The sequence below is a fragment of the Ursus maritimus genome, unplaced genomic scaffold, assembly GCF_017311325.1.
Source record: "Ursus maritimus isolate PB19 unplaced genomic scaffold, ASM1731132v1 scaffold_23, whole genome shotgun sequence".
Classification (NCBI taxonomy): Eukaryota; Metazoa; Chordata; class Mammalia; order Carnivora; family Ursidae; genus Ursus; species Ursus maritimus.
In genome coordinates this window covers 44,080,331-44,090,901 of record NW_024424786.1, presented here as the reverse complement: position 1 = coordinate 44,090,901, position 10,571 = coordinate 44,080,331, and the positions used below count along the sequence as shown (strand labels likewise).

The 10,571-nt window shown below is 59.6% G+C and overlaps 1 protein-coding gene across 5 annotated transcripts in view; it reads right to left on the bottom strand.

The window, feature by feature from the left end:
• Nucleotides 1-4,185: 4,185 nt before the first annotated feature.
• CTTN (cortactin) overlaps nucleotides 4,186-10,571 on the bottom strand; it is a 29,003-nt gene continuing 22,617 nt past the window's right edge. For all 5 annotated transcript variants that reach the window (XM_040639597.1, XM_040639602.1, XM_040639601.1 and 2 more), the window contains 4 exons: nucleotides 9,498-9,587; nucleotides 7,233-7,377; nucleotides 6,523-6,594; nucleotides 4,186-5,332 (listed from right to left, as the gene is read on the bottom strand). In XM_040639597.1, coding sequence (XP_040495531.1) covers nucleotides 5,196-5,332; nucleotides 6,523-6,594; nucleotides 7,233-7,377; nucleotides 9,498-9,587 — 444 coding nt within the window. In that variant the 3' untranslated portion in view covers nucleotides 4,186-5,195. The remainder of the gene's footprint in view (nucleotides 5,333-6,522; nucleotides 6,595-7,232; nucleotides 7,378-9,497; nucleotides 9,588-10,571) is intronic.

The following is a 10,571-nucleotide window of genomic DNA, read 5'->3' as shown; positions in this document are numbered from 1 at the left end:
GTCATGAGTTGCTTGTGCGTGCATAAGAAAGGAAGCAAGCAGATGATAAAAAGAGAGGGAAGGAAAGAAAAGGGGCCATTCCCTGGAAGTAAAATGAACCACAAAGCAACAAGAATGTGCATTTTTCATTTACTAGCTGGTCAGAAACCTTAAATTTTTATACTACTTGAATTTGGTAAAAGTAAGAAGAAACGTGCTCTCATGGGCAAACTTCTCAAGAGGGAAATTTCATACTCATTGACCCAGCAAAGCAGCTGGAATCTGTTTGCACTTATAACAGATACTGGAAATAACAATGGTTTAGATAGAATAAAAGTTCATGCCTCTGCATCATTAAAAAAAATATGTACTGAAGCATGCAAGACCAGCGTGGGATGTCATCACAAACCCAGGCTCTGTCTTTCTGTTCCACTATCCTCGGAAGGTACCTTCAAAGTGCCTCATAGTCCAAAAGAGCTGGCAGAGCTCCAGCCATCACACCCATATACCAGACAATAGAAAGGAGAAATGGTGGGAGGGGAGAGGTCAAAAGATACGCCCGCTGTCAGTCCTCTTTGCAAGGACCATTCCCAGAAATCCTCCACAACGAAGTTTCACTTCCAAGCCAGTCACACAGCCACATCTAATTGCAAGGGATGGAAAAATACATGTTTCAGCTGGGCTGCAACTCTGAAGACAGCGGAGGTCAGTAACGAAGAGGGAGGCGGGGAGACGCAACCGGCGGTCTCTGCTGCACTCAGAGGGAGGCGGGGAGAGGCAACCGGGGTCTCTGCTGCACTCAGCCAGCCCACTTCTGAATGTTCCCCCACACCTACTCGTGCCCAAGTGTGCAGTGAGACAGAGAGGTGCTGTCTCTGACGGCAGAGTGTCTATGCGTGGGGCTCAAGGAATGGTCACATTCCTAAGTGAAATTCTACGCAGAGGATACAGAAAAGGATGTGATCAAGATGGACAAAATCGATCTTTTGTTAAAAAGCAAGTTGCAGAAGGCAAAGCACAGTGCGAACCTCCATGATTACAGATTTACTTGTTGGGGCGCCTGGGTGGCTCAGTCGTTAACCGTCTGCCTGCAGCTCAGGGCGTGATCCCGGTGTTCTGGGATCGAGCCCCACGTCGGGCTCCTCCCCTGGGAACCTGCTTCTTCCTCTCCCGCTCCCCCTGCTGTGTTCCCTCTCTCGCTGGCTCTCTCTGTCAAATAAATAAAAATCTTAAAAAAAAATAAAAATAAAAATTTACTTGTTATACGGGCGCCCGGGTGGCTCAGCCGGTGAAGCCTCTGCCTTCAGCCCATTTCATGATCCCAGGGTCCTGGGATCGAGCCCCACGTTGGGCTCCCTGCTCAACGGGGAGTCTGCTTCTCCCTCTCCGGCTCCCCCTGCCTGTGCGCGCACTCTTTCTCTGTCAAATAAAATCTTTAAAAAAATTTACTTGTTATACATGCACGTGCTTGTATATAGAGAAATTTTCCTTAAAAATCCCATAAATCATTGGCAAAATCACCGTCAGGGAGTTAGGGAGAGGACAGAGGGGGAAGAGTTTCCTTTTCCACGCTCGACCTCATGGCACTGTCCGTTGTTTTCGACGTGAACTCATAATGCTTTAATGATATAACGTATGTAAGCCAAACACAGTAGCAGTCAAATAAATACGAGAAAGGGCCAGCATTTGCGCGCAGGCCTCCTAGGACTCTCCACCTCGCCGTCCTTCCACGCCTGGTCTGCAGGAACCCGCCTCTCCGTCAACAACACTCCAGATAAAGGGGATTTCTGAATAGACTTGGGGGCGGACCTGGAAAGATACAGTTCACAACTATTTTGGATGAAAAGCGTCTGATGTTTGTATCGAACAGTGAATTAAACAGGGCTCGGTGAGCCGATCTGGAGGTGGAGCCACTCCCCGGAACGCGGCTCCTGAGGGCCGGCAGCCGAGCCCTGCTGCGGTTTGGAAGCGCGCTGCCCTGTCCAGGGAGGGGCCGCGGCTCCGAGCCGCCGCGAGCAGCCGACCACGAACGGCCTCCGTGCGGAACGTGCGCCACCAATACCTCGCTGCACGGCCATCTCACGGGGACCCGGCGCGTGCAGCCGCGGCTCCAGCAGCTGGAGACACATCTGTCCACACACAGCCGTCCGCGTCCTCACAGAGCTCGGGGTCCAGACAGGAGACAGCGTCAGACCGCAGTCAGGAAACGCAGTCCGGGGTCCATTTACTTGGGGCGAGGGGGTGCCTGCGGCTGGCGGCAGGGGTCGGGAGTGACCGCCAACTGGCACGGGGTTTCTGTCCGGGGAGATGGGAGTCTTCGGAGATGTGCTGATGGTGCCCAACTCTGGAAACACTGAAAACCACGGACTTACGCGCTCGGTGAAATGGTCACTTAGGGGATTTGCGAACTGGGTCTCAACAAAGCAGTGTTAGAAGTCACGCGTGATGTGATGCCCGCGACGGGAAAGAACAAGATAAACGGGGCGGGGTCGAGGGAGATGCGCAGTTTTAGGGAGGGGTCAGGGTGGACCCTGAGAGAGCACTGGCTGTGGGGCCCTGGGCGGAAGGAAGCCTCAGTGCAAAGGCCCTGAGGCAGAGACATGTGCCGGCTCACCGGGAGGGAGCATGGGAGGACCGCAGCCCAACTCCTGGGGACGTGGGAGCTGCTCCAGGGTTCCCAGTCCAGGAGGGACATGGAAACATCTTTAGAGGGCACAGGAGGTAGGAAACCTGGGTGGGAGCTATCCCGACAACCCAGACTAGGGGTGAGGTACTGAGACGGGGTGACAGCGGGAAGGTGGGCCATGCTTCACCGACTCAGCCGACAGGACTTGCTAGCAGGTGGGACAGAGGTGAGGAGGAAGGAGTCAGGCAACTCCAAGGCTGTGGGCAAGGGAAGGGAGCCGCTGTGTTTGTGCTGAGGCGAGGAGCTGCGGGAGGCGCCGGCTTGGGGTGAGACCCGAGTCCAGCCTGCATGAGGGAGGCCAAGGAGCCAGTTCGACGTCCCGGGGGGAGCCCTGGTCTGCAGGGCCATCCCCGGGGTGGGGCCGATAGACCAGGGACGTGTTCGAGGACAAAGCCCTGGGGCACCCTGACCTTTGGAGGTCCGGAAAGCGTCCAGATCACGACGGCCCAGGACAGGGAGCAGGAGCGGCCATGGAGGGTGTTCCCAGGCCCCATGTGGCGGAAGGGCAGGGGGCGTGAAGACAGAAATAAGGACAGCTCCAGCCCACAGGGGTCCCTGGGGGGCAGCAGGGGAGCGGTGAGGGGGGGCAGCTGGACGGAGCGGGTGCGAGAGGAAGTGGGAGACACGACCGCCAGAAGGTGGAGGCCAGCCGACCGCCCATCGACAGATGGAGGAAGGGGGGGGGTCCATCTGCACAACGGAACGTCACAGCCATAAACCAGGACACACGGACACCGGCCACAGCAGGGACGGACCTGGGGATGTGATGCTGAGTGACGCAGGCCAGCCACCGAGCCACAGTTCCTGCAGGATCCCACCCACGGAGGTCCCGGCAGACGCGTGGCGGCGGGTGACCCCAGCTCCTGTGAATGGAGGACGCCACAACTCTGGATTGTCCGTGACCTGCGCCGTCCCTGGCGTCTTCCAGGGACGGTGAGGGCGGCACTTCCAGAAGTCTCCAAGCCCCGTCCTCCACACCAGACGTCCATAAGGAGAGGCCCGCCTGTCGCCACGGCATCTGGGGAGCCAGGTCCGTGCACACAGCCCCTCCGCCACCATGGAGGGGGGACTCGAACGCAGAACCCGTGTGACCAGGATGGGACGACCACCCAGCTGGGTTCTGCTCACGGAGTCTGTCCGTCTCGTCACCCCCACGCCAGCCTCTGTGCACCCCACGGTCAGTGGCTGCTCTGCTCGTGAACGCCGCTGCTTCGAACCCCAACGTACTGCACCCCGAACAACGCCGTGAGCCCCACCATAACCGCCTCGGGATTTATTGTGAGAACTGTAATTCCAAAATGATTTTTAAATAAACGGTTTTTTATTTTGCTTGGAATTCCTGTCTAAATGACAATATCAGAGTCTAAGTACACTTTTCCTCATAAAAAGTGCCTTTTAAGGAGCATGCCTCTTAAAAGGGGAATCTTTAGTTTGTCTAAAGCTGATAAAGGTCAAGCGTCAGGAAGTCGACTTTCACGTAGAACAAAGTGGCCAACACCAAAGGGACATCAGCAAACAAGTGGGTCAAAAAACGTTTATTCTGAGCAATTAAAAAAAAATCATACCTATGATATGTTCTACAGAAACTTAGATACAATCATTGCATATAAAACCCGACCTAACTGTGGTAAAGCCAAGGGTTACGCAGAACGCACTTCAGGAAGCAGACGCCCATGTCCTAAACAGCTGAGACACCTCAACAGAATCTTCCGGAAAGACACTGCTCCGGACCGTTGCCGGCACTGACCTGGCCTCCCCGGCTCAGGAAGGTGATGTGCTCCTGTGCGGCGTCCACGGGGAGCGTCCTGGGTGGGAGAACGCACTCTCTATTTCCCTATTAGCCAAGTCAATCGATGGCATTTGCCTGTCCCGTGACATGGTATTTTGGCACGAAGAACACAAGTGCCTTGATGGGAAGAACGTTTCTGGCGGTTTATGACACGGAGGGTGCCTGCCCTCCCGCAGCGGACGGCCGTCTTCCCACCCAGCACACCCAGGGCCCGGGCCGCGCCGGGGAGGGCAGTGTGCATGGCTCCGGGTGACGCTGCTTCGGGGGCAGGAGCGGGGACAGGAGTGGTCCTCCTGGCCTCAGGTGTCAGGGGAGGGCCGAGGGAGGGAGGGGGAGAGAGGGTCTGGGCAAACAGGAAAGCACTCCCCCCCGGAGCTAAAGCAGCCGCCCGCTGCACCCCTGCCCTCAGTCCTAACCCCCCGACCGGCCTCCCTCCGCCGGGGACAGCGACTCCCGCCCGACACCGCACGCCGGTCCCGGCACAGGCAGCACGTGTCAGGCGTCGCGCCCGCTGCCAATGGCGAGGCCGGCATGCACGCAGGACAGCGGGGGGTCCCTGAAGTGACTCCACAGGCCAGTCAATTTGGCAGAACCAAAGAAAATGCCTTAAATGCGTAAAATCGATTACCCGAGTCCTCCTAAGCGTGATTACATTAGCAAGTCTGCGGCGTGAGCGTCTCCCGAAGCATCGGCGGACGCATCCCATGTAAGAGCAGCCGTACAGCGGCCTCCCGCCGGCGCCTACGGCCGCAGCTCCACGTAGTTGGCCGGGAAGAGCCCGTACCTGCCCTTGCACAGCCCGCGCCACCAGCCGTCGTCGATCATCTCTATGTTGGTGATGATGTCGTCAGGGTCGAAGGAGATCTCGTCGTCACCCGCTAGGAGAGGGCAGAGAGAGAGGACGGTGACACGCTGACACTCAGCGCTGCCCGATCTGCCGGAAGAGCGCGCTCCGGCAGCCACTGCAGCGGCCGGCGGCCCCCGGCGGGGCGGCGGAAGGCAGCGAGCCTTCCACACAGCACGGCCTTCTTCCCGCCTGCCCTGCCCGGCCTGCCCCGCTCTGCCCTGTCCCGCCTGCCCCGCTCTGCCCTGTCCCGCCCGGTGCACACCAGCCCTGAGCACGCGAGACGGAGCCCGTTGCCCAGGCTCCCCGACACCAGGCGTCTCCCATTCTCCCACCGGGGAGGGTACTTAGAAGGCGCAAAGGGGAGCCTAGGAAGCAGGCGTGGAGGTGGCCAGGGCGGTAAGTACAAGGGTAACCGCACCGCTTGGTACAAACTAGAGATGCCCGATTTCACAAAGTCCACACCCATGTCAACAAATGCGTGGAAACAGGCCTAAGTACCCGGGAGGTGGGGACACTCTTCCCAGGGCAGGACGGCGGCGCCAGCCCAGGGAGGCGGACACAGACACAGCCCACTGGGGGCGGATGTGTGGGGCCGCGGCTGTGGCCAGCAGCCCGAGAGCGGTGCAGAGGATCTCGGGAGACCCACGGAACAGGCTCAGCAGCAGAGGGAGAAATGCTGGCCTTGCGGTGGAGACCGTGGCCCCGCATGCTGGACCGGGGTGGTGGGGACTCCGCAGTGCGGGACAGATGGAGGGACCTGTCGTGTGCCCCGCGTGGTACATGGCGAAGAGCACAAAGCTCTCCCGGGGATGCCCTGCCCTCGGAGCACGGCTGCGGGTCACCCCAGGATGAGAGGCCCTGGGGCAGATTGGAGGCGCTGCCGCGAACAGGACAGGAGGTGCCTGGGACGGCTGGTAGAGGTGGCAGCACACGTCACAGTGTCTCGTGCCGACTCTCCCACTTGGAGGACCACGTGTGCTTTGGGGTGGGCAGTGTCCTTGGTTTCGGGGAGTTCCCACTGGGGCCTCCAGGGGGCCTGGGGCCCCCCTGTGGCTGAGGGTGGGGAGGCACAGAAATGGAGAAAAAAAGGGAGTTTCTGTAACTCCGACATTATTTCAGAACAAGTTACTTCTTAACAACTGTAATAACGCTCTGGGAGTCAGACTCCCAAGAGCAGCATCCGTGGAGACCCAGCAGCAAGTGGGAACGCGCGTCCCTCACCGGCCTGGTAGTCGTACAGGGCGACGGCTGTGATCCCAAGGTCGTTTTCATATTCGTCGTAGGTGTTTTCCTCTAAAAATAAACCGAGACAAGAGCTGAGGTTACCCAAGTACCCTGGGCGCACCCAGCCCTGCCTGAGCGCCAGTCGGGAAGGGGAAGGACTCCGCGTTCAAGGAGCAAACCCACACCTTCCTGACGCCGGCCGGCGGCCATGTGGGTGGGCACCGAGGCAGCTTTCCGAGGAAGGGCTGTTCAGCTGCACGCATTTGGTACTTTGGGGAGGGACCCCGCGCTGCCCCAAACCTCATGTCACACTCGGGGAGAAGCTAAGGCTCTGTCCTGGGCTGTGTTCTCACATGGATTCGGGTTCATTCTGCCCACACACATGGAAGGAAACCTCATCTTTAAAGGTAAGAGACCGACTTCAGCGTTCGTCCCACTGAAACATCTATACAATTTCCGAAGCTTAGAGAAATCATCTTTAAGGGCCTCCGCCCCGAGCTGCCGCCGTGAAGGGAGAGCAGCAGAGGTCCCTTCCCCCACACTCTCCCCCCCCCGCCCCGGGGCAGCCGGAGCCTGCCTGGAACCGCCACGGAGGCCACGCCAAGCCCCAGCGGGCTCTGGCGCGTCAGGCAACGGGGAGACAGACACCGCTTTCACAAAGGAGCAGGGACAGAGGGGGATCTGGTGGGGCGCCCCTCCACCTGTACCTGCTTGATAGTGGCCGGGGGCCTCTGCGGCCTCATAGACGGCGTCCGAGGCGAAGGCCAGGCCCTGCTGGCTGCCAGTCTCTTGGTAGTCGGCCGCTTCCATGCTGTACACCGGCTCGGGCTCGGCCTTGAATGAAGCTGCATCCTAGGGAAGGGAGGGGTCAAGGAGACATTTCTGTGGCCCACCCTGGGTCCCAACGCACGACTACCTGTTAGTCCCGGGGGTTCCGCGGCACAGACACGCGGATGAGGAAGCACCATCTGCTAACATTTTGAGAACACTCGATTCTAACCGTGACAGCACCGTTAAGAGGACCATGTGCCATTTCCTGCTGAGTAACCCACGGTCATAGCCCCCGACAGCCCAGTGTCCTGCAGTGACGGAACCACGTGGCCTGTGGGGAACAGCACCGCCCCAGGTCGGGCCTGCGGCTGAAACCCAGGGCAGGCTGGCCCGTGTATAAAGGCACAGGCCGCCGAAGCTGCCCAATATGCCCGAGGACCTGCCAGCCCTGCTGTGCCTCTAAGGGCCACTTCACAGTGTCCCCCACCGCACTGCCCCGAGCAGCCCCACCCCCAGCCGGTGGCGTTCGAGTCCGCCCAAACCCTCTGGGGGACGGGAAGAGTGTCCGGCAAGCCACGGGCGAGCACAGACACTCAAAGGAAATCAACACCAGGCTGTTCACAGTCATCGCGACTTCTGACCCTAACGGAAAGAGGTGGCTTTAGTCCATCTTTCCGACCAGGGTCCATCTAAAGGAACCAGTCAGGGGGTCAGAGAGAAACGGACACACAAAAAGCCCCAGTAAGAACCAGCAGGGACAGGCACTGGCTTTCGCTGGCAGATGACCATCATGGCTCAGGCAGCCCATGAGAGCCACTCACGGGAGGCCACAGAGATGGGACTCCGCATCCAGGCCAGGCACTAAGTCACTCAAGGGTCAAACTGCAACGGAACGACAGGCCCAGAGCCTCCTTTAGGCAAGCCTGCCCTGGATGACGCCCTGGAGGTTTCGACGCCAAGTCATGGTGTGGGGGCACCGTGCTGGCTGCCCCGAGGATCCTGAGCAGGTCTGGGTGTGGGGGATCCCATCCTGGGCTGCCCGGTGGCACCCTACTCCCTGTCTCTGGCATCAGCACCTCTGCCCCCAGCGTATCACATGGTCCTGGCTGAGCTGCCGGTCACAGGACCCACCTGCCCTCCCGCTAGGTACAGCAAGTCATACCAGTCTTCCCAAAGGACCGACTCTTTAGGGACCGGCCCAGCAATGGAACAGGATAAGGGGAGATGGCTCAAGGCCCCCCTCTTGCCACTGGGTTATGAGCCCCAAGGCCACGCCACAGTGCCTACTAGTCCAGGAGGACACAGCCACCACGCAGAGGGAGCAGCTCACAGAGTGCCCTGCTGGCAATGTGACTACCCCCGAGAGCGAGGCTTCCTGTCCAAAGCTCTCCGGTTCATGAGCTACCGGATGGCTGAGCCCTTTAAGTGTCAGCTGAGCTGAGGTAGCTTCTGTTCCTCACAACCCAATGGCCCGTGAGGACGTCCTGGTTAGACAGAATGGGCAGGAGAACCAGGGCAGTGGCCATGGGGACAGAGGGGACGGGACACGGGAATCAGCCAGGTGGTCATAGAGGCAGTGGCAGAAGTGCTCCCGAGAGGCAGGGCGGAAACCCCGCGATGAACGAGGGATAGTGAGGAGGACAGCCCGTAACTCAAAGCCCAGGAGAGAAGACTGGTCCAACGGATTCGAGTGCGTGGTCACAAGGCACCAATGATGGCAGTGAGGATTAAGGGCCAAGGACAGTCGCCGGGGAACACAACGTTTGAGAGGGACTGAGGGAAGGAGAGCTGGGGAGGGCGGCTGGTGAAGTCAGTTCATGTGGGAGGACGGCAGCTGAGGGCCAGGAAATAGTTTTCTAGAAGGGAGTGGGGTGTCAGATGCAACACAGAGCAAGTGAGATAAAGACTTGAAATGGTCTACGTGGCTTCAGGAGACCCGCCTGGGAGGCAGCAGGCCGGATGAGGAGGGGGCCTCGGCCAGGAAGGCCAGCGGGGTGGCCGCACACGGGGAGAGGATGGACGTGCGGTGCATGCCTCCTGGCCCCCCAGCACTCACGAGGGCTCCTCCCCGGGCTGTCCCCTTGGGTGGGGCACCAAGCAGAGTGGGGTAGGGGACCCCCACTCCATGCACGGTGCCATCGACCTGGGAAGGGTGTCTCTGGGGGGTCAGACTCATTTGCACACTGAACGAAAACACCAACCTCGTAGACAGGGCTTGGGGGCGGCCTCTCCTGAGCGGGCTGAGGAGTCGGGGAGGCTGGGGGCGTTGGCTTCTGGGCTCGGGCTTGATCCTGTGATTGAAAGGCAAGCAGCGGTCAGGCGGTTACCAGAAAAAGGTCTGCCCAGGCTTACGTGACGGCGCACTCAGTGCCAGAGCAGAGAGCAGGGAGTACAAAGCACGGGGACTCAGCACCCATAACCGTAAGGACAAGGTGAAATCAAGGTCATGCTTCATCCACACACAGGATGTCAAGGGCCTCCAGTCCTCCTACTGCCACCATGCAAACCATGGGGTGCAAGCAGGCCGCCACCCTGTGCCTGGCCCAGACCTCATGTAGGTGACCAGATAAGGAACTCGAGGCTCTGAGCTGCTGCTGTCGGGACGGATTTCTGGGGACCTACAAATGGGGTGTGTTCTACACGTCGAACAGACAGGAATCTCTGGGGGCCAGAGCGTGGGCTGCAGTGAACAGATTAATGGCATCTCAAAGACACGGACACCCCAGCCCCCAGATCCTGGGAGGAGGCGACCTCGCAGGGCTGAAGGGACTGAAGATGCAGGCAGTTACGGACGAGAGGTGGGGAACAATCCCGGATTCCCTGGGTGCACCTGACAGAACCACAGGGTCCTTCCCTCCTGGAGGGAGGCAGAACTCATCAGAAGATGTCACCACGGAAGCCGAGGCTGGCAAGGCCCCAAGCCAAGGAACATGGGCGTCTCTAGAAGCTGGAAAAGGCCAGGAAAATAGGTCTCCTCTGGAGCCCCCAGAACCGTGAGAGGGTCCACATGTGCTGCTCTGAGGCGGAGTCCGGGGTCATGTGGGATGGCAGCCCCAGAAAAACCCTGCGGACAGCTGATGTCACGGAGGAAGAGACAGAGGACCACAAGGGTCCTGCACCAGGAAGCAGCAGAAGCAAGAACCAACCCTCCCCAGCCTCCACCCCAGCAGGCTGCCAGCAGGACAGTCAGGCTCACACGCTGCCTGGAGCCGGCGTGAGCTTAAACACCCAGGGCCAGGCGTGTGCCCACGGGGGGGGGGGGGGGGGGGGGGGGG